Source organism: Prionailurus bengalensis, chromosome B3, assembly GCF_016509475.1.
Source record: "Prionailurus bengalensis isolate Pbe53 chromosome B3, Fcat_Pben_1.1_paternal_pri, whole genome shotgun sequence".
Lineage (NCBI taxonomy): Eukaryota > Metazoa > Chordata > Mammalia > Carnivora > Felidae > Prionailurus > Prionailurus bengalensis.
Window position 1 is genome coordinate 10,510,248 of NC_057355.1, and position 24,439 is coordinate 10,534,686.

The 24,439-nt window shown below is 42.4% G+C and overlaps 1 protein-coding gene across 2 annotated transcripts in view; it reads left to right on the plus strand.

The window, feature by feature from the left end:
- SV2B (synaptic vesicle glycoprotein 2B) overlaps positions 1 to 23,979 on the plus strand; it is a 191,276-nt gene extending 167,297 nt beyond the window's left edge. For both annotated transcript variants that reach the window (XM_043554753.1, XM_043554754.1), the window contains exons 10-13: positions 9,930 to 10,063; positions 13,582 to 13,782; positions 18,204 to 18,363; positions 20,989 to 23,979. In XM_043554753.1, coding sequence (XP_043410688.1) covers positions 9,930 to 10,063; positions 13,582 to 13,782; positions 18,204 to 18,363; positions 20,989 to 21,172 — 679 coding nt within the window. In that variant the 3' untranslated portion in view covers positions 21,173 to 23,979. The remainder of the gene's footprint in view (positions 1 to 9,929; positions 10,064 to 13,581; positions 13,783 to 18,203; positions 18,364 to 20,988) is intronic.
- Positions 23,980 to 24,439: the final 460 nt, after the last annotated feature.

A 24,439-nucleotide genomic window follows, 5' to 3' on the forward strand; every position in this document is an offset into this window, starting at 1 on the left:
TCCCTATAATTATGTTCTCTTTTCGTTGTGTTGTGCTCAGTGATGGATAGGAGCAGGACTAATGGGTATCTTGACATCAGTGGGTGCTTTTGGTATCTCATCCTTAAATATGATATCTGCTGTATGTTTTGAATCTTAGCCTTTAGAAAGTTAAGAAAAATCTCTGCTGTTTTGATTATGCCGAGCTTCTTTTTTGTCAAAAAAGTATATTGAGTCTGTCAAATGTTTTTCTGCATCTACTATGATAATTATAAGGTTTTCTCCTTGGACCTACTCATATGATACGTTAAAATAATAGTTTTTCTGGTTTTCAACCATACTTGATTCCTGGGATGTGTATTACTGATTCATTGTTAATTTGTTTCATGGCAATAGATTGACAAATTTGATTTGCTAAAGTACTATTTAGGATTTTTACACCTGTTCCTAAGATGGTATGTATTTTCCTTATACTTTTCCATTTGCCTTTGGTATCAAGTTTATTACCCACCCCCCCCCCCCCCCCCCCCACACACACACTTTTTCTTCTAAAACAAATTGCGTAAGGTAGTGGTAGTCGATTCCTTGAGGGTTTGGTAAAGATAGCCTCTCTAACCATATCAGCTTGCCATTAATTGAGGTAACAGATTTTGATTAACAATTCATTTTTAAATGGCATTAATATATTCAGATATGCTCATTTTTCTTTTGGAAAATTATTTCTTTTAAGCTTTAATTATATTGTCACAAAGTTCTTCACAACATTGTCTTATGATATATATGTTTTTATTAGATTTGTAACAATAAATTCTTCCTTTTTACTACTAATACTACCCATTTGCACTTTTAGTCATTTTTTACAATCAGTCTTACTGGAATTTTGCATATTTTGTATTTAAATAATAATATTTTTTCTCATATTTCTTTCTTTATGTCTTAGTTTCTTTTTCGTATTTCTTGATATTTTTTAAAAAGTGAGTGAATTTAATTAGGAACATTTCACTCCAATTTTGCTTCAGCAGCATCAACTTCTTATATCTATTTTATATTTTCCCGTAATATTTACTCTTCATCTCAAAATTATTTAGAAGTGTCAAAATATAATTTATATATATTTATGTTTTGGCCAGATAATGCAATCTGTATACTATAGGGCTTTCTTTTCTTAAAGTTCTGTTGTGAGGTGCATACACATTTGTATTGGTTTTGTCTTATTGATGAATGGATGCCTTTATCATTATGTAATATACCCCTTATTCCCTGTTAATATTCCTTGCTCTAAGTTTACTTTATCTGAATCTCCAGGATTCTTCTGATTGGTATTTACTGTTTCCATTTTTTTCTTTCATTATGTTTTTAGAGTTAAGTAGGTTCCTTATAGATAGCATATAGTCCCACTTTTTCTATCATATTGTTACTGTTTTGTCTATTCTCTTTTTTTTTACTGTTTCCTGCTCTGTTTTATATTATTTTCATAATTCTGTTTTACCTTCACTACCAGCTTATTATTTATTCCTCTTTTAAAAAAATTGAGTGGTTGCCTTGAGCTTACAATATATATCTTTCATTAATCACTATCTTCAAATAATATATTAACTTCACACGTCATGTGAGAGCTTTTCAATAGAACACTGTCATTTTCTGTCATGTTTTATGCTACTGTCATGCAGTTTACTTTTACATATGCTAGGGCGCACAATATTTTGTGAGAGAGAGGGAGAGAGAGACGGAGGGAGAGAATGAGAACATGTGAACTGGGGAGCATACAGGGAGAGGGAGAGAGAGAGAGAGAGAGGGAGAGAGAGAGGGAGAGAGAGAGAGACAGAGAGAGAGAGAGAGAGAGAGAGAGAGACAGAGAGACAGAGAGAATCCCAAGCAGGCTCCATGCTTTCAGCACAAAGCCTGATGCAGGGCTCAAAAACACGAACTGTGAGATCATGACCTGAGCTGAAATCAGGAGTCAGATGCTTAACCAACAGAGCCACCCAGGCACCCCCTATTTTTACATTAGACACTCAATTATCATTTATAGTGACTTAAAAAAGAAAAAAAGATGTTTTTTATATATCCCTATAATTTAGCCATTTCTAGAGGTCTTCATTTCTTTATGAAGATCCAAGTTTCAAATGTAAGTTGATAATATTTGAGGTTCTATGAGTTTCTGCTTGAGGTTCTATGAGTTTCTTGGAGTTGTGGTTTGGCCTGTTTCATTAATTTAGGAAAATTTTTAGCCATTATCTCTTCAAATAGGTCCTATGCCAAATTTTTTCTCTCTTTTCTTTCTGAAATTCCAATTGCACTTACGTTAGATTGTTTGATAGTTTCCCCAAGTCTCTGAATTCTCTTTTCTGGGGTTTCCCCTTTATTTTTCTCTTTATGTTTTAGTTTTGGTAATTTCCCTTGAGTTATATACAAGCTATGTAATTCCTTCCTTGAATATGATGAGTCCCTGATGAGTCCATTAAGGGTACTCTTAATCTGTTGTACTGTTTTAAAAAAATTTCTAGCATTTCTATTTGATTCTTTCTAATAGTTTACCTCTTTGTGATAGAATTCTCCATCATGTATGCATGTTATCCACCTTTTCTGTTAGGGCTTTAATATGTTAATTCTGGTTATTTTAAATTAAATGATAATTCCAGCAATGATATTACATATATATATATATATATATATATATATATATATATAAAATATATTTGTTTTTATTTGTTTATTTATTTTGAGACAGACAGAGAATGTGCAAACAGTGGGGGCAGGGCGGAGGGGCAGAAGGAGAGGAGAGAATCTTCTTTTTTAAGTTTATTTATTTTTTTTTTGAGAGAGAGAGAGGGGGGTAGGGAGGGGCAGAGAGAGAGGGAGAGAGAGAGAATCCCAAGCAGGCTCCACACTGTCAGCACAGAGCTGATGTGGGGCTCGAACTCATGAACCATGAGATCATGACCTGAGCTGAAACCAAGAGTTGGATGCTTAACTGACTGAGCCATCCAGGCACCCTGAAAGAGAATCTTAAGCAGGCTTCATGCCCAGAATGAAGCCCAACGTGGGGCTCCCTCTCCCCACTGTGATACCATGACCTGAGCCAAAATCAAGAGTCACTTAACCAACTCAAACACCTAAGGCACCACTTTATTTCTGTTTTTGTAATATTACTTTGTTTTGACATAATGTTTTGTTCTTGCCTCTTTGTGTATCTTGTAATTTTTGGTTGAAAGTCAGATATCTTATGTAGGACAGTAGAGACTTTTTAAAGAAATGGGTACATCTCCTCTTTTGCTAGCATTTACGGGATATGGGAGTGTTGAGTTGATCTAATATTTGTGCTTGGTTTCAGTTTTTTGGGTAGCTATTATTACCTTAGAAATTTGTTTTGACTTCCTTTTTATTGGGGTATAATTTATATACAGTAAAATTTGCCCTTTTTACAGTACAGTTCTGTGAGCTTGCCAAGTGCATACAGTCAATCCAAATACAGAATAGATTCGTTACTCCCCAGATTTCCTCATGCCACTTTGCAGTCAATCCTTACTCCACCTCCAGTCCCTGGCAGCCAATGATCTCTTTGTCACATAAATGGAATTTTGTAATATGAAGCTTTTAATTCATTTATTTTTTGCACTTAGCATTATGTACTTGAGCTCTATCCATGTCATTGCACATTTAGCAGTTTATTTTATGGCAGAGTACTAGTCCATGGTATGAATGTGTTACTACATTTTCATCCATTTACCAGTTGAAGGAATTTTAGTCCTTTCCATATTTTAGTGTGTTTAAATTAATATTTTATTTAGGATGTTTATAACTTTATTTGTGTATGAAGTTGTTCTACTTTTGTCTCTTGCAAATTAATAATTGCTTTTATCTTTGTTATTTCTTTTTTTCCCCTATATTCTACTTTTTACTTAAAAAATATCTTTGAGAAACAGAGAATGAGTAGGGGAAGAGCAGAGAGAGAGGGAGACACAGAATCCAAAGCAGGCTCCAGGCTCCAAGCTGTAAGAACAGAGTCTGACATGGGGCTTGAACTCATGAGCCGTGAGATCATGACCTGAGCCAAAGTCAGTTGCTTAACTGACTGAGCCACCCAGGTGACTCTATAGTCTACTTAAAAAAAAATGTTTATTTATTTACTTTTGAGAGGGAGGGGAGGGGCAAGACATACGTAGACAGAGAATCCCAAGCAGGTTCCACACTGTCAGTGAAGAGCCCAATGTGGGGCTCAAACTCACAAACTGTGAGATCATGACCTGAGCTGAAATCAAGAGTCAGACACATAACTGACTGAGCCACCCAGGCAACACTCCTATATTCTACTTTTTAACAGTTTATTTATTTTGAGGGGGGGGGGGAGAGAGAGAGAGAGAGAGAGACCATGTGATTGGGGGAGGGGCAGAGAGAGAGGGGGAGAGAGAATCCTAAGCAAGCTCCAGCTGTCAGCACAGAGTCCAGCGTGGGGCTCAGTCTTATGAACTGTGAGCTCATGACCTGAGCCACGATCAAGAGTTGGGAGCTGAACCGACGGAGTCACCCAGGTGCCCCCCTATATTCTACTTTTGTCATTCCGTTTAAGATTTTATTCCCAAATGCTATACACATGCTAGGATCTTTGTAAAAGAGACAGGATGAGTTCTTGCGATTTCAGCACTTGGTTGGCCTTGAGTGCAGAAAGAAGTGGAAGCAAGGAGATTGGGTTTACTGGCAGATTCACTGAGGCATAAGTATGTGTTTTTAGAGACTATTTGGTTGACATTGGCACCAGTATTTCCTTCCATAAATATCTTCCTATTCTCCGTGAAAGCATATTTTCATAATGTGGAGAAGTAAGATGACCATATCCTAGGCCATATCTTTCATTTCCTCTCAGGCAACACACAGTTAAGGCCCTTCTCATTTATAGAACCATATGGAGCTGGGAAGAAACACCTCCTCCATACCCCTGTTTTAAAGATTTTTAAATGCGAGCTTAGAGAGGAGAAAAGACTTGCCCGAGACCTCTTGGTGATTAAGCTCTGAAAGTTGGGACCCTACTCTTCATTTTCTGGAGAATGGTATCAGAGGTGGGGAAAAAGCCTGATGACTACATTTGGGGAATTTGGGAAATTACATAGGGAGTTCAGGCAGCATTTTCAGTTTCCTCCATTCTTTAAGCAAACTAGGTCCAAGCATATATTTTCTGAAGCCAACGATTCCCTTGTTTACACTCTGCTTTACATCAGATTAGGACCTGACATGAGACAATGTGTGAGAGACTAGAATTCCAGTTCCTTTCTTGACCATTCTGTTTCATTTTACTGTACCTGGAAGGCTTATGGTATAATAGGGTATATGTGCAGAAGCTTTGGAGAACTGTGCCCATTGTTTATATTCTCCCTGAAATATTCTCCCTGAAAAGTGCTCCCTTTGAAATATCTTATGACATACCTCTATCTTGATCATTATCACACTAAATTTTAATGATTAGTTTCCTTGTTTATCTCTTTAATTAGACTGAGTTTCTTGAGGATGCCATCAGGTAAAACACGTGACTAAATTGATACAGTTTTGGGCACAGTTTAGATCCTTTGGTAGACTAACCATTGACATAAAGTGTTTGTAGTAATAATTCTGCCATGGACTCTGGATTGCCAACGGATCCTGTTTTCTTACAGGACAAGTTCCATAAGATACTTGGGCAAACTTTCAGCCTTTTAACTCTCCTGTATGAAGAATCTTGGACCAGTTCAGTATATAAATTAGAGATAGGGGATGATTTATATAAAGACTCATAAAATATGCCATGGCCCTTTCTCCTTTTATCTCTTTCTTTATAACTTTGGCTTTTTATAACTCACTTGGAGATACATTTTAAGGTCTGCTTGCGTCAGGCCCATTATGAATTATGGCTCTGCTCCCTCACCCACCCTCGCCAGAACATTAAAATATATCTGAAGGCCACATCAGCAGCTTATTACTATATTAAAGAGAAGGATATATTAAGAAAGGCAAAGACCTGAGACAGGCTCCAGGAATAGCTTTCCTGAGTAAACATATCCAGCATACGAATCACATTAATTTTGAAATCAAAGGCATCTTCCTGTAACAAAAGGCTTATGGATTCATTTCTCCGTGGAAACCTGAAGAGTTCAGTGATAGCCTTTGGAGGCCCCTGTTTAAAAGTCTGTAGCACATCTGACCCTATGAAACATTGTACAAAGTAATTTGGCCTCTGCCTCTGGTGATTCTGGTTCAAGTGGTCTAGGCATATAGGAGACAGCATCTTTCACAGCAGTCTTCTGTTGTGTTCTGTTGCAAGAGGTCCGGGGACCTCTCTTTGAGAAGCACACGCTCAGGCCTTCTTACTGGGTGGGGGTCGTTTTGCAGAAGCTAGCGACAGGTGAATCTAGATTAGGGCTGTTAGCAAAATACAATATAGCGTGAAGGAAAAGGGGAACTGGTCATCATACGTGGTCATGGACTGAATTATGTGGGGGCCCTGAAGGGGAACAATGAGTCTCAGCAGCCTGTGCTACCTCTGTCACTGTGATTCCCACTGTATTGTGTGTTGTCTGTTTGCTTGGCTTGTTCTCCAATTGGACTTGAAGGCAGGGACCATGTCTTTCCTCTCTGTATTCGTAGCACCTAATACCATGCTAAGTTAAGTTTTGCTGGAGACTGAGTGTATAAATACATGAATAGACAAATGAATGAATGGGTTGTAATTCTCCACAAATCACATCCAAGGCTTCTAGCTTACATGTTTGACTGAGCTTGGGAAAGGCCCAGCAGAGGAAGAAGTTAGTTCATATATGTCAGTCCATGTTTTTTGTTTAAAAAAAAATTCTTTTTAATGTTTATTTATTTTTGAGACAGAGACAGAGCATGAATGGGGGAGGGTCAGAGAGAGAGGGAGACACAGAATCTGAAACAGGCTCCAGGTTCTGAGCTGTCAGCACAGAGCCCGACACGGGGCTCGAACTCACGGACCGTGAGATCGTGACCTGAGCCGAAGTCGGATGCTTAATCGACTGAGCCACCCAGGCGCCCCTAGTCCACGTTTTTGAATGTAAGATAGTTTTTTCCTAGTAAGGAGTTGGACTAGAGCAGTACTTCCAAATGTGGCTGCATCTCAGAGTCACGTAGATGCTTCCCCCTTATTGTTTCGTTTTTAAGTGACAAGTGTGTATATGTGTGGTATAAAGGAAGGATTGACATTATCTCATTCCTGACCCCCATTGCACCTCCCTAGGGCCAACCACACCTACCAGTTTCTTGTGCAACTTTTTGGATATATTCTATGCGTCAGAGGTGATGTACCATATCTTTTCTTACGGGAACGCTCACATGCTAGAGACACTATATTGCACTTGATTTTTTTTTTCAGTTAACAATATACCTTGAAGATTATTCCATATTAAGACATACAGATCTACCTAATAACTGTAACAGCCACATGTGATTCCACTGTGTGGTATCTATCTGTTTATCTGTCTACCTACCTACCTACGTACCCATCATCCTTCTAGTAATCAATTCTTATAAGAAATGTTATGGGGCTCCTGGGTGGCTCAGTCCGTTAAGCGTCCGACTGCAGCTCAGGTCATGATCTCACAGTTTGTGGGTTTGAGCCCCGCATTGAGCTCTGTGCTGACAGCTCAGAGCCTGGAGCCTGCTTCAGATTCTGTGTTTCCCTCTCTGCCCCTTCCCTGCTCATGCTCCGTGTCTCAAAAGTAAATAAATGTTAAAAACAATTTTTTTTAAAAAAGAAATGTTGCAGGGTGGCTGGGTGGCTCAGTCGCTTAAGCGTCTGACTGTTGGTTTTGGCTGAGGTCATGATCTCATGGTTGTGAGATTGAGCCCCAAGTTGGGCTCCACAATGAGCATGCAGCCTGGTTAAGAGTTTCTCTCTCCCTCTGCCCCTCCCCCGACTCATGCTCATGTTTTCTCTCTCTCTCTCTCTCTCTCTCTCTCTCAAAAAGAAAAAAAAAGATGTTACAGTGAGCATCAGTGAATGCTTCTCTTTGAATGTATGTGCAGGTATAGGTAGGATAATTTATTTCTCTTTCTTTCTTTCTTTCTTTCTTTCTCTCATTTTAATTTATTGTCAAGTTAGTTAACGTATAGTGTATACAGTGTGCTCTTGGTTTTGGGGGTAGATTCCAGTGATTCATCACCTAAATACAACACCCAGTGCTCATCCCAACAAGTGCCCTCCTCAATGCCCATCACCCATTTTCCCCTCACCCCTGCCCACCCCCCCATCAACCCTCAGTTTGTTCTCTGCATTCAAGAGTCTCTTATGGTATTACGCCAAGTGAAATAAGTCAGTCAGGGAAAGACAGATATCATATGTTTTCACCCATATGTGGAACTTGAGAAACTTAATGGAGGACCATTGAGGGAAGGGAAGGGGAAAAACTAGTTTCAAACGGAGAGGGAGGCAAACCGTAGGATAAATTCTTCAAGGCGGGATTTCTAGGTCAAAGCGATTACACACTTAAAATTTTGCAAAACTGCTCCCCAAGGAGGCTACACCAATTATATTCTACCAACCGTGTGAATGAGAGTGCCTGTCCCTCCAGATCTTGGTTGGGGAAATCTTTAAAATGAAGACACTCAGTTCCTCCCAAATCTATTGCTTCCAAACCTACTAAGACCAGCTGAGGGAACTGCATGTTCTTAAAGCTCCGCTTAGAGTGACATTTTATCAATATTTTCATCTCACACTATCCCACATGTCAATGAGTCTGATGCATAAAGTCCGTGACCATATTGGGAATCACCAGGTGCTGTAGAAGATCCTGTATCTACTGGGTGTAGGCACCAGCTTCCTCACTCCTGCTGCCCTCCTGCCTTTATAAACACCAGCTAAGGAACAGGGACTAGTCTAGGTCAAAAATAATGTTTTAGTCCTTTTTAAAAAAAGTTCTAAATGTTTCTTTATTTAGAATAACATTAGTCAAGTAAAAAAAAAAACCTACCAGGACAAATCAGGAGAAGGGAGAGGGAGAGACCGTAGTAAAAAGGAAAAGCTTTATATTATTTTAGTACATTTAAAGGCATTTTTTTCTTACTTTCTGAACATAGGGCCAGCATTTTCATTTTACTCTGGACCCCACAAATTATGTAACCAGCCATTGTTAACAAGCCTTCCAATGATTCTGATATACGGGCAGGATTGAGAGTCACTGAAGCAAGTGATCTTTTTTTTTTTTTTAATTTTAATTTTATTTAATTAAAAAAAATTTAATGTTGGGGTGCCTGGGTGGCGCAGTCGGTTAAGCATCCGACTTCAGCCAGGTCACGATCTCGCGGTCCGTGAGTTCGAGCCCCGCGTCGGGCTCTGGGCTGATGGCTCAGAGCCTGGAGCCTGTTTCCGATTCTGTGTCTCCCTCTCTCTCTGCCCCTCCCCCGTTCATGCTCTGTCTCTCTCTGTCCCAAAAATAAATAAACGTTGAAAAAAAAATTAAAAAAAAATTTAATGTTTATTTTTGAGAGAGACAGATGCGAGCAGGGGAATGGCAGAGGGAGACACAGAATCTAAAGCAAGCTCCAGGCTCCTAGCTGTCAGCACAGAGCCCGATGCGGGGCTCAAACTCAGGAATGGTGGGATCATGACCTGAGCTGAAGTCGGTCACTTAACTGACACTCAACCTACTGAGCCACCCAGGTGCCCCAAATGATCTTTAAAAAAAAATTATTATTATTTAAATTCAAGTTAGTTAACATACAATGTAGTCTTGGTTTCAGGAGTAGAACTCAGTGATTCTCCTACATATAAGATCCGAATGCTGAAAAGTACAGAAAGCTTATGAAATAAATTGAAGAAGACACAAAGAAATGGAAAAACACTCCATGTTTCAGCACCTTTGGTTTGAAGTTCTCCATTTTCTGCCTTGCTGTGCTTTTGATTTTGGTCTCAAGGCTTCTTTCTGCCTGGTTGAATCACTCAGGGGCTAATGTCTTTCCCACAGGTTCACAAAGATGTACTTTAAACACGTACTCTTTGAGGACACATTCTTTGATGAGTGCTATTTTCAAGATGTTACATCTACTGATACCTATTTCAAAAACTGCACCATTGAATCAACCACCTTCTACAACACAGGTAAGGACATGGGTGGTGTGGGCGCGCTGGGTCAAGGGTCTTGGACTAGTCTTATCTAAGACACGATAGTCTCAGTCATAAGCTTTAGGGGTCGGTAGCAAGGTATTTACAGATGTGACTACTGAGTCTCACTCAGGTTGGAAAAATGGGTTCTCACCCTAGGTATGGCATGGATTAGTTGCACAGTCTTTGCCGATGCATTTATTTTGTCTGCATGTTTTATTGCACGTGAAGCAAGAAACAAAAGTTTGGGTGAGCGCTCTAGTCTCGAGGAGACTGATGATATGTGCTACAGGTCCTCAGCAGGAACAAAATATAACACAGATGAGGGGTGCGTGGATGGCTCAGTCGGTTGAGTGTCCTGCTCTTGATTTCGCCTCAGGTCATGATCTCACAGTTCATGAAATTAAGCCCTTTACATTCTGACAGCCTGCTTGGGATTCTCTCTCTCCCTCTCTCTCTGCCCCCTCCCCCTGCTCACACATGCTCTCTCTCTCTCTCTCTCTCTCAAAATGAATGGATAAAGAAGATGTGATATGTACAGACACACACACACACACACACACACACACACACACACAATGGAGTATTACTCGGTGATGAAAAAGAATGAAATCTTGCCATTTGCAACAACATGGATGGAACTGGAAGGTATTATGCTAAGTGAAATAAGTCAGTCAGAAAAAGACAGATATCGTATATTTTCACTCATTTGTGGAATTTGAGAAACTTAACAGGTGATCATAGGGAAAGGGAAGGAAAAATAAGATAAAAACAGAGAGGGAGGCAAACCACAAGAAATTCTTAAATACAGAGAACAAACTGAGGGTTCATGGGGGCGGGAGGCTTGGGGGGTGGGGAAAATGGGTGTTGGGCATTGAGGAGGGCACTTGTTAGGATGAGCATTGGTGTTGTATGTAAGTGATGAATCACGGGAACCTACTCCCAAAGCCAAGGCTACACCATATATATCGTATGTTAGCTAACTTGACAATGAAGTATTTTAAAAAATGTAATTTTACTTGATTCTTTTACTTTTTTTAATGTGGCTACTAGAACATTTAAATTTATGTAAGTTGTTCACATCATATTACTATTGAACTGTGCTAGCAAATACAGTTGTAATTACGTATATGAGAAATTATACATGTGTAAAGAACATCTGGAATTGTCTTTAATATTAACTGACAGAGGCTTTGTTAAATAAAACAAGATACACCCAAAAAAATAATTAAAAAGTAAATAAACAACATTAAAAAATAAGGCACAGATGAAAACCCAGGGTTCCAGGAAGGCTGCATTTTATGTACACGGGGTGCTCTTGAAGACCTCGCAGAATTTGAATCTTGCAAAATGCAAGAGTCATGTTCTCACAATAATGAAGGAAAAGGAAAAATTGTAGGTTTTCAAGGTTTGTGCATGAAGTGAGATGATAAGAATATTTTAAAATCGCACCATTTCTGATTTCCGTGATTAAAAAAAAGTTCACAAAATCCCACCAGGCCACCTCTCCTTGTTACTTTTAGTACATCATACGTTAACATACCAGGTCAAGTTGGGATGTAGGTAAACTACCTGAGTTTTACCAGGGACTCCACCTACATTGTCTCCAGTGAGAAATGCACGATTATTCCCATCTTATAGCCGAGGAAACCCAGGATTACGCATCTTGCCCAAGGCCACAGGGAGCTTGGATTTATTCCTTAGTCGTTTGGCTCTGAAGTCTGTCATCTTGTCACGGAACTCCATGCATCATGCCATATCAGTGCGTTCTCCCTGGCATCAGCACCAGGGTTTATGCAAGAACATCTTTTTCTTCTATCAGGTCAGCCTCAAAAGGTTCAATGTCTGGCCTCCGAATATCCCTCAGTCTCTAAATAATCCATTATGAGATTTACCTTCCTAAATTATTTTTTTAGCCTGAACTTAAAAAAAATGAGAGCTATACATTTCCTATTTGTCATTAAAACCTGACGAATCTTTTAGTTTTTTCTTTCAAGAAGAAACTTTTTTAAGTTTATTTGTTTTGAGAGAAAGACAGAGAGAGAGCGAGAGAGAGCATGAGTACAATCAGGGGAGCAGCAGAGAGAGAGAGGGAAAGAGAGAGAATACCAAGCAGGCTCCACCCTGTCAGCACAGCGCCCAATGCGGGGCTCGAGCTCACGAACCATGAGATCATGACCTGAGTTGAAACCAAGAGTTGGACACTTAATCAACTGAACCACAATGCGCCCCTCTTCTTTCAAGCTTTAACGTTGCCTCCTTGTTTGCATCCTCTTACATGGGGATTTCTGAGAACACCTGTAGTCATGAAATGTTGGTGGGCTGGGAAGTGATGGAGATAATCAGGTGTAATTTTCTAATTTTGTAGGAGGGAGTTTGGGAAGGTTAAAGAGGGTCAACAGCAGAGCCGGTTCCCGAAAGGCAGGTTTCCTGAGAGCCCACGTAGGCGATCTTTCTGCAAGAACAGTTGGTGGTAGAAGGTGCCGGAAGACTTGGGAACTAGTTTTAAAGCAAATGGTTTATACTTTTTAAAGACTTTATGTTTTTGGACATGATTTAGGTTTACAATGAAATTGGAAAGAAGGTACAGAGATTTCCATGTAGCTCCTGCCCCACCCCCCTCCCAGATTATCAACATCCCCCTACGAGAGGGGTGCATTTGTTACCATTGATGAACCTGTACTGGTATATCAGGATCATCTCAAGTCCAGAGTTGACAGTAGGGATCACTCTTGGTGTTGAGCATTTTATGGGCTTGGACAAATGGATGATGGCATATATTCATCATTACCATGCCATATAGAGTATTTTTACTGCCCTAAAAATCCTCTATGCTCTCCATAATCACCACCCCCTGCTTCCCATCCTGGACACCACTGAGCAGATGGTTTTTCTTTTGAAGAATGTTCAGGTTTCTGCGTGGGCTCTGGACCTAATTCTCTCTCTTTTTAAAAATTTTTTTAATGTTTATTTATTTTTGAGAGAGAGAAGACGAGCTGGGGAGGGGCAGAGAGAGAGGGAGGCACAGAATCCGAAGGAGCCTCCAGGCTCTGAGCTGTCAGCACAGAGCCCGACATGGGGCTTGAACTCACGGACCACGAGATCATGACCTGAGCCAAAGTCGGATACTTAACCAACTGAGCCACCCAGGTGTCCCTGGACGGAATACTCTTGTCTTCTGCTTCCAATAAGCTGGTAGCCTTGGACCTTGGTGTCATCTCATTGATAGAAACAGGCTGTTCTGTAGCCTGAGAGATGACATATTCAGGCATATCTCTCAGTGAGTGTTCCTTACATTTTCCTTATAGGAAGTTGAAGCCGTCCTTACATTTTTAGAGTTTCCTCTCTTCATTCATACCTGGCCACATGTGGCCTTGACTTTGAGACTGTCTGATTGCCAGAGGTTTGTGGCAGTCTGCCCATGGAAGGGGCGTGACTTCATCCCTTCCTCTGCCCCATCTCTCCCCAGCCCCCCATCCACTTGCCACGAACCAAAGGTTTCCTTCTCTCCCCAGACCTCTACGAGCATAAGTTCATCAACTGCCGGTTTATCAACAGCACCTTTCTGAAGCAGAAAGAAGGCTGCCACATGGACTTTGAGCAAGATAATGACTTCCTGATTTACCTCGTCAGCTTCCTTGGCAGTCTGTCTGTGTTGCCTGGGAACATCATTTCTGCTCTGCTCATGGACAAAGTTGGAAGACTCAAGATGATCGGTGAGTAGTCGGGCATGCCGCCTCTCCTCCAGTAGGTAAGGACGATGGCTTTCAGGCGTAATAAAGAAGCAGAGTTTTTTTCTTTTTCTTGAAGAAACCTCCCACCGGAAACCAAACAGATGAGATGGCATCTGCTGGTGTAGGAGCCAAGGGGGCAGGCATGTTTCCAAAACCCCAGGACTCCACGGAGATAGTTTGAGACCCACGGTCCAGGTCAGGGAGTCCTCTTTAATTTCCTGACTGAGCGATTCTTTGACAGTCATGGTATTAGCACTTCAGTAAGGATATTAAATATATCCGCTCTACCCACTGTGTATGATTATTGTCAGAAAAATATATAAAGTGCTTTTAGATGAACATCGATTCATTTGCAGGCTTTAAAATAAATTGCATTACTTATTATTATTTAGTAGTGTTAACACTTGGGCTTTGGAGATGGACAGCATTGTGTTGGAGTCCTCCTGAGGCTTATTTGACTTTGGAAATGCTCCTTTATTTCTCCAGGCCTCAGTTTCCTTATCAGTAACTGTACCTGGCTGGCACATCGTGTAGCCAGAGGATCTCACAGTGCTTGGTGCACAGATGGTCCTTAAAAATGGTGGCAGCATTCACGTACTTTGCTTCACTGCACCAGGATCCCCAGAAGTTTGCTACAGAAACAAGAACCAAAAAGTACACACCCAGGGCCAGGAAAAACATACATTAGAATATATATATTGTCAGCCCAGGGTGGGGACCAGAACAACACACGGATTCACATGTCGTGAAGGGTCTGCTCTAGGGTTGCAGCTGATCAGGAAAATTAATACCAGCTCCCTAGCAGTGGAGTTCAAAGGCAAAGAAAATAAGTCACGTCGTTTTGTCAGAGAAGAACAAATCAATCAGGTAGATCTTGGCAAGGGAATCTTTTCCTGACGTTGGGCTCATATTGAATATTGTTGTTATAGAGGAGCATAGATATTTGGAAGGGTAAGCACAAGACATGGCTGTGATTTCAGCTTTTTCTTTTTTAAGTTTATCTATTTTGAGAGAGACAGAGACAGCAGGAGTTGGGGAGGGACAGAGAGAGACACAGAGAGAGAGAGAATCCCAAGCAGGCTCTGCACTGTCAGCTCAGAGCCCGATGTCAGTTGAACTCATGAACCATGAGATCATGGCCTGAGCCGAAACTGAGAGTTAGACGCTTGACCGACTGAGCCCCCCCAGGCGCCCCAGCATGAGTTCAGCTTTTTAAGTGTGTGGTGAGGATAGGGTCATCTCTAGGCCTGGAAGATTGAGCTGTCTGCTGTGTACTGGTTAGACCCGAGTCCCCTGAGGGAAGGACAATGTTTGCTAACTCTGACAATGCCCAAGCTTTTCTGAGGAAGGGGCTACACCATGCATAAGACCAGTGGCTGGGAGTCAGGTGACCATCTTGGCCAACATTCTCTTTATGAGTCTGCACACCTTCCTTTCCTTCTGCGAGCTTATATTACACAGTTGTTAAAGTACTACCTCTGTTTGCTCCAATGAGATAAGGCACGTGAGCATAGGCATGTGACATTTCTGCCCTTCTGCCGCTGGCCTCTTGAGTCCCAGGCTGAATAGTGAATCCTGAGGTTGATGCCTGGGGTAGCCCGGGACGTCTTTGGGAAGGCAGGGCCTGTGAGGAATGGGGTGGGTGCCCATGTGCAGGGGCGTGGCTTACTGCCCAGAGCAGGCACATGTTCCCCAATGGAGACAGCGGGAAGGTTGGGCCCCGGGGAGAAGGCAGGACAGCGAGAGAGCAGACATCCCCTTCACCGCTACTGAAGCTCTCCTTAGCACTGTGAATGTACCCCAGATCAAAACTGATTTCTGGCATGCTCCCCAAATTGGATAACTGGAACTAATATTTCTCATTCTTTATGTTCTACATGTTTTTTTAAAAAAATTTATTTTAAAAAAAATTTTATTAAAAGTTTATTTATTTTTGAGAGATAGAGAGAGAGGGTGCAAACAGGGGAGGGGCAGAGAGAAAAAGGGAGACACAGAATTCGAGTCAGACTCCAGGCTCTGAGCTGTCAGCACTGAGCCCGGTGCAGGGCTTGAACCCATGAACCATGAGATCATGACCTGGGTGGAAGTCAGGTGCTTCACCAACCGAGCCACCCAGGCTCCCCTATGTTCTACTCTCTTATTAGCATCTGTATTTTGTTTCTCTGGTTCTGTTGAGAGCTCAGACCGTTCTTTCTTTGATCTTTAGTAGAAAGCCTGGCATGCCGTGGACCAACTGTGATATTATCAGTGCGCAGCAGTAGATCCTCAATAAATGTCTCAATGGCGTGTGGGTGACCTGTTTTGAAATAGCCTTTCCATGAAAGGAAATGGCTATTTCCTCAAATTCCCTGCAGAATCTGCGAGGGCAGAGTTTGTCCTGTTTGTGATGCTGTGCTGTTTCCTGGGCTGAACTAGCGTCTTGTTAACAAGGGTAGAAGTTTTCCTGATGAGACCGTTAGTCCTCGTGTATTCATTCAATAAGCAATAATTTATGCGGCGCATACTCTCTCCCAGGCTGTGCAGTAGACAATGAGAACACGGCGGTAATTGAGACAGACACTGTCCTTATGCTCACAGAGCAAATGATCTATTGGGAGAGAGAGACAGAAACTAGAAAGTTCATTTAACGAACACTTACGAAGCACGTATTATAGGTCAGGCTTTGTGCCAAGCATTTTGTTAATATTAACATATTTAACACTCGAAATAAACCTGTGAGGTAGGTACTGTTTTTGCCCACACTTTACAGATGGGGAAAGTGAGGCAGCACAGAGAGGTTATGAGACTTGCTCAGTGTCACGCAGGGGAAGCAGGGATTTGAACTCAGGCCTCTCAATCACAAGTGAAATGAGAATTAACCAAGGATCTATAGCGGGCCACAGGGATCTACGGTAGGATTACCTAACATAGATGAGAGGCCAGTTCCTCAACTATCACTTGATTCATTTGACGGTCATATTTTGTATTCAACAAACAGCTGTCAACATTTATTGTAAGCCAGGTGCCATGGCTGGCCACTTTGAGGGAGGCATGCGTTTAGATGATAGGGTTCTCAAGTAGATGTTTGTCTCCTTCCTCGCTGTTTGGAAAGAGATTACAAGGTGACCTGCTCACAGCCCTACCCCTTCCCAGAATCAGCAGAACCCAGGCGATGCTTACCATGTCCCCGCTCATCAGCAGGGTTTGGCCTCAATCTTCACAGCTCCAGGTCTGAGTGTGAGATTCCAGGCAGAGGCCCCCCAGGAGGCACTTGTTGGTGAGACCAGGCCCCCAACATGGCTTCTTGGCAACTGGAGGACCTGTCTTCCCCACCCCCACCTCCCCCCCACCCCCGGTTGCCTGGTGGGGCGCCTTGGCCTGTTTCCCAGCTGGTAATTTGCAAGCGGCTTTCTTTCTTTCTGCTAACCATTCTCACTGCATTTCCAGCCAGACCCCTGGTCTATGCTGTGCGTCTACTCCACACTTCCCAAGCTCTTCTGGGCTGGGCTGGGCAGGTTGGATTTGGGCATGGTTTGACACAGCCTTCTTTCAGTGGGACCTCTTATCATTAGCTGGATCAGCCAGAGTGCTGGTGGGAAAAAGAAGCCATCCCAGAGAGTTCTAGTGAAGAGACTTTATTGATGGGATGTGACTTTTAGAGGGGTGGGCAGGGCTATGGGAACAAATAAGGGAGATGAGGCACCCGGATGCTAGCAGAAGTGGCAGCAGTTTCCGCCTCTAGGGTTACAGGGAAAAAAATAGCCCAGTGAGAACTGGAACCATGGAGGTGGAGTCTCCTGGAAGGAACCATAGTCCTGTGGGGGCTGCAGCCATCACCAAAATGGGGCTTATAAATGGGATGGGAATTGGGAAGAAATACTCCAACCCCTCTCCGCTCCCAGCTGACAAGGTATGCAGTCTCTGGGGGTAGCTTCTCAGGGCACAGGGCAGGGCTGAGAAGGGCAGGTCAGATATCTGGGCCGGAGATGGGAATAAATGAAGAATTAACAGCCGGCCTTTCAGGTTTTCTTCGGCAGCCCATTGATGGTTATGCTCTCAATAGCAGGTAAGCTCCATGAGGTGGTTTTGATACTCATGTATCTCAGGCACCCAGAACAATGTCTGGGACATAGATTTTCAACTAGGGCCCCCTCTGGCTCATCCCCAGTAATTCTGGGCTGGGCAGCACCACAGCATGAGGATTTCAAAATCCTTCTCGGGGGCTAACTCTGGTGACATGACCCAAGCAGAAGGCTCTGCAACCATGACAGGAGCACCATGTTTGGGGCCTCAAGCTGTGCTTTCTCCGTGTAGAGATAGACCTGTTGCACAGGCTGCACCTGTGAAGGTGGGAGAAGGGGAAAGACTGGTGGGTGACAGTCTTGTCTTCATTTTTTTCTTCTGCCCTTGACCTCCCCCTGTAGGTGGCTCCATGCTGATCTCCGCGGTCTGCTGCTTCTTCCTGTTTTTCGGCAACAGCGAGTCTGAGATGATTGGCTGGCAGTGCCTGTTCTGTGGGACCAGCATTGCCGCCTGGAATGCTCTGGATGTGATCACGGTGGAACTATATCCTACCAACCAGAGGTCAGTTCTTCCCTGGGCTTCCCTCTGGGAGCTGTTTGGACTTCTGTGGCCAGAGGTCTACCCGTTCCAAGATCCTCCGTTGCTGCCATCTTGGTCTTCCGGGTGTTTTGTGAGCAAAGCATCTCTTAAGCTGTTGAGTTTCTCCTGTAGGGGGGCCAGCAGAGGCATGGAGATGAGCAGGCTAAAGCCTGATAGGGTGGGGTGGGTGGCTAGATACAAAGGACAGGTGCGAACCATGTTCAGGAGAGAGGAATGAGGGTGACACCGTATGTGTCATGCAATCCAAAGAGAGGTGAGAATAGGCCTCTGTTGGGAGATATGGGACAAAGTTGGGGAACTAGATAAACAAAAGGTGGATGAGAAGTAAGGGAAGATAAAGGTAGGGATGAGGCATGATGGTCTAGGGCATGTGCAGAGAACGTGGTAGGGAAGCCCAGCATTTACTTTTATTTTGTGCAAGCCATATGAGAAGAGTCCTAGTTTAAAGGCGTAGGGTCAAGGCCATTACGTAGTAGTTATTTCTCGTTATGGAGAAGGAGTTGTGAGTTTGAAGGGTAGCAGGTAAGTGGTCCTGTGGTCACAAAGGAGTGTGAAGAGGGGGAGCCAAACCATAAGAGACTCTTAAAAACTGAGAATAAACTGAGGGTTGATGGGGGGTGGGAGGGAGGGGAGGGTAGGTGATGGGCATTGAGGAGGCCACCTGTGGGGATGAGCACTGGGTGTTGGATAGAAACCAGTGTGACAATAAATTTCATATTAAAAAAAAAAAGGAGTGTGAAGTGATATGGAAGGCAGGTGAATGAAATTCTGCAAAATGTCTTAATGATATTCTCCAAATGGGTGACAGAAGTGTTGGAATATGGATAGCATCCCATATTTGGAGCCCCCCTCCCCTGAACCAAAGAGCTTTCTAAGCTTTACAAAAAATAAGAGGAGGAAAAATTATCCTTATATCAACAATATATGATTTTACATCCAGGAAACTCAAGACAATTAACTAAAGAGACTGCTACAAACAATAAAATAATTTGATAAAGTGGTCAATAATAAAAGTAACTTAGCTGCATATGGAATTTACAAATATATCACCAAATTCAAAAACAAAATTGAATTCCATTTAATAATAGAAGAAATCATAAAATATCTAGGAATCAATTTGTTAAGAAAAGTGAAACACTTAGGTTTCACTACCAACCAGAGGTCAGTTCTTCCCTGGGCTGTATGTGGAAAAAACCATACAGCTTTACTGAGAGATAGAACAGGAGACTTACATATATGTTAAGATATACCTTATGAAATTCTAAGTAGATTTAATCTTACAAATCTTTCAAATCTTCTTTAGTTTTCTTCTAACTTCAAAGAGTCCATTCAAAATTCAATGAGCTATTTTCCCCCTCCCTCTGGAAACTTGGGACAACTTTGGAAATTTCATTTGGAAAAATATGCATGTGAAAATACCCAAGAAACTTCTGAAAACCAGAAGATTGGGACTGAGGGGCTAGTTATCCACAAAATGATTAAAAATTATAAAAAGAATTTAAGGTACAAAAATGTAGGCACCTTCTTGATAAACCTGTGGTATGAAATATATTAATAAAAGAACTATTTTACTTCAGGTGAAGGAAGACGGTGCTGGAAATATAGTCTCTGTGTACAGACGGAGTCAAGAAAGGGTAGATGGTTCCTAAGAGTTACCACTCTGTCAGTGGAACCCACAGCTCTTGATCACGGGGTCTTGAGTTTGAGCCCCACGTTGAGGGTAGAGATTACTAAATAAATGAATAAATAAATGAACTTAAATATATAATAGTTACCCCTCAGAAGTGTGACTGAGGGATAATAATTAGGATTAGGCTTTGCCATGGGTGACAGAAATCTCAAAAAAATGCAGCCTTAGGAAGACAGACATTTCCTTTTTCTCTCCTGTAGAAGTCCAGAACAGGCACTGCAGGCTCTCTTAATCCCTTTCATGAGCTCTGCCAGGGTCCAAGAGAAGACCATCTCCATTCCAGGAAGTGGGAAGGGAGGAAGGAAGAGAAATGGAAGGGAAGAGAGCAAAAAGTACCACTCACGACACCTCTTAAGGAAATTTCTCGGGAGCTGCCACTTGCACCTACATCCCATTGGCTAAAACTTAGTCACATGGCCAGACTCTGCAGCAAGGGAGTCTGGGAAATGTAGTCTATATTTGGAGAAATGCTATTTAGGGACACCCAGCAGTGTCTGCCACAAGAGGGTCCGGGTGTTATTAAGGAGGAACGCTGATCCTTTCCGCCTCATTCTCTCCATTTGTTTCAGTGTTTCACGGTTTGCATGTACTACCTGTGACAATTTCAAAAAGAGATAACGTTAGAAAAGAGAAAGAAGTTTTAAGGAAACACTGCAGGATGTGAATAGTGGTGATCGCCTTTTAGTGGTGGAGTTATATAAGTTTGCATCATTATGTTGTTCTGTATTTCCACATTTGATTTAAATGAGAATGCTTCCTGTTTAGGAAAAAAGTTCCCTTCCACACCTTCACTATACCTTCTCTCACAACAAGGAAAAGAAAGGACCCATGGTCCCGCTCATCTAAGGAAGTCTGGTTTGACTTTCACGATGACTTACTTTCTTCTTCTTTTACAGGGCCACGGCCTTTGGCATCCTCAATGGATTATGCAAATTTGGAGCCATCCTGGGAAACACCATCTTTGCTTCTTTTGTTGGGATAACCATAGTGGTCCCCATCCTTCTGGCTGCTGCCTCTCTTGTCGGGGGTGGCCTGATCGCTCTTCGACTGCCAGAGACCCGAGAACAGGTCCTGATGTGAACACCCTCTGGGGAAAGAAAATGTTCGAAGAATCTTATCCAGGAACCTTCGATGCGCCCACGCTTCCTGTCTGTCACTGTCCAGAGGACACTGTCTGGCGAACTCAGGAGGAGAAGTCGATTTTGGGACTCCTAGTTTAGGATCCATTTCAGCTGTCAATATGCTTGTAACTCAGGTGACTGACTTGGGGGTGTCCTGAATCACCTTTATAATCCCAGAGCTGTGTTCTTGGCTTCAGGTCTCCCCAGCCCAGAGCAGGGGAAGAGGGATAACACCTTCCAGAGGGTGCACACGCTGACCAAGGAGTGTGTGTTCCCCAATGGGGAGGTGCGAGGACTTATTTGCATTTCAGAATGAATTTGAGGGTGAGAAACATTTAAGCTCCTCCTCCGTAAAGTTCCTTGGAGCCCAATGACCTAGCAAACTGACTTGCCAGGAAATTAGAGTCATATAAATAGTGGGCTTGAAAAACAGGATACTTATATTTTTGCACTGAAAAGTGTCACCGGTCATATGTTCCATTTGAAAATTGGCACAATAGCATTGAAGATACTCTAATATAGAAAACCAAATATTTGAGCAATATCTATAGAAATCTACTCACCTCCCACTAGGTGTCCTAAGTTTCCCATGATGATCAAATGGTAAATTTAAGGATGCTATTTATTCCTGCTTCGATCTATTCAAAGAGACTTAGGTATCCTGTAAACTAACTTTGTACATAACTATATTCGGATTTAATTTGCGGAAGTGGTATCTGCAGATATTTGCCAGAATTTTAGCCATATTTTGGGGGAGTTGGCGTTTGAGGTCCCAGGAAATTGGGTCTGATTGAATGAAATGCAAGCACAATATCTTATAGCCATTTAACTCGCTGTCAGGAGGATGCACTCGGCAAACTCACGTTGTACAGTTCATTTAACCCAGGCGCTGTCTTCGTGTAGGTGGAGTAGATACTTTTCTCTCTTACACAGATCACTTGTGAAACTCAAGTTCGCCAACGTGGGCCCCGGCATTTGACGTGGCTGCTCACCCGGAAACAGTGTGAGAAGGGGTTCCTGGCCCTCCCTTTGGAGACGAGAATAAAATGCAGCGGACAACAGGGGCGATTGAGGGAGGGAAGTGTAGCCATAGTTCTCCAAAGCGTAAATTCTTTCTGTTTCTTTCAACTGTAAAACACGATCCGTGTTTGTTATCATGGCAGGAGAAATCTGTGCTACGTGTCCCGGTTCAGGACTTTTGAAACAGATGTCACTGGCATGGGAATTAGGGAATGTAGTGGATGTCAAAGATGTTTCCCTTCCGTGTTCCAACAGAACTCTTTCCTGAGACCCGTTTGGAGCATGAACCGGGGTGGGGAACCTAGGAAAATACTGCTTTGGACAAAGATCAGCAATAGACTGAAGTCTTGACAACACAGGAAAGGAACGTTTCGGACACCAGAACTGTCTAGCATGGAAGGACGGTGAGCTATGAGCTCATGCCCCTGGGGGTGAACTGGCCGAGGCCAGGAGAGTATCAGTTTGCAAGAACTTGTTGTTTAAGTTGATTTCCAGTGTTCTCAGTGCTGCGAATGTCATATGTTCCCTACCAGAAATCTCCAAAAATTTAAACAGGATAATGATGACCGCATGGAGTGTTTTGTCAGATTTAGAGAAACGCTTGGGCCCCACGATAGCTTCAGGCCATCTTTCTGTTATTCTCTGGAGTAACAAACAGGTCAACTGAAGGAAAGAGTAAATATTATGAAACCTTTCTACCCTGGAACTGAGATCAGTTTTAATGGTTAAAATGTTTACTCTGCTTCTCTTGTCCCCTACCTCTTTCTTCACTATTCTTTTTTTCCTGCCCAGGGAAGGAAGACATCTTAACGCTGATTTGATACCCTGATTCCCCCAAATATATAAACATACTATTGTGGATTAACGTTTCTCTGTGTTTTACAAGAGCTACCTAACGTAAATGCTACGTTGATAATGAGAAGCCCCATGTAACATAGCTGTAATATACTTTCCACTGTAAACTGGAGGTGGTCACATCCCTTGTAACATTATTCTTCAATGGGATACAATTTAATGAGCAGCTGCCGGTTAAGAAATTTACAAAGCAGTTAGCGTCTGCATTTCTAGTGAAAATGGATCTTGCACATTTAACATCTGATTCGTTTTTGAGTGTTGAGGTGGCTGCCATTATTTGGGGGTCACTTCTGTATTACCTTTATGGCTCCTTCAACTGACCACCTAACCAACCAAGGGCAATTCCCGTCTCATCCATCACGTAAGCCTTTGTAAAGGGTGCAGCCATGCCCTGCAGCCTTTCCTCTTGAAGAATTGCCTGGCACTGGTACCCGGCCACTTCTCAAGTGCAGTCATTACTGCTGAGATAAATGCGTCTTTAAAAATAGTCTCTGTGGCAGGTCATTGGGGGTGGGGGGCGGGGATCATGCACAGCATATCTGGCCAGGCACTTCTTTTGCATTTTGCATTCCACCTGGAGAAACTACCGATGGCATCCTTGGAGAGTAGAAGGATGAAGCTCTCCTTCGTTGAGCGAAACTGTTCCCAGTTCATGATGTATTTTATGATGCTCATTTTGGGAGTAGTTACTTTTAACAGCCTCCACTGTGTTGTGTTATCTCCTGATGCTGATTTTTGACCTTCTGTTTTATTGGAAATAATTAGTGAAAGGGGTGTGCCTATTTGTGAAGTAGCACATGCACCCGAGGTCATAAATAACCACATCCCCAGGATTCCCCGTGACCTTGTATTAGCTCATTAAAAATAATAATAAAAATCATTGTAAACAAACCTTTAAGAAGTGAGACTAGAGGTTATTTCCAGACACTAAGGTTTCTTCTGGATTCCTAAATTGATGGGATCAGCTGGGGTTGGCACGCTGAGACTCATTTCCTTCAGCTTTCTTAATTTGTATAACGCAAAGGTCAAATGATGTGACCAAGGTGACACGTAGTGCTGGGAGTGGGCTACCAGGCCTATGGCGATGTTCTGTCTATAGTTCTGGAGTTATCTCTCAGTCATTGAATCTTTGAGGAATGGGACAGTGTGACAAACATTTACCCTCCATTCCTGGAGGCCATTCACCGAAAACTCATGTGATAAGTGGAAGGATCAGTATACGTATGAAATGATTGGTATTATTAATCCATCTAGTCACTCATTCTTCATTTATTCAACAAATCCTTACTGAGCCCAAACCTTGTGCCAGGCACCTGGGAATCCAGTCATGAAAACTCTGGTCATAGTTCCT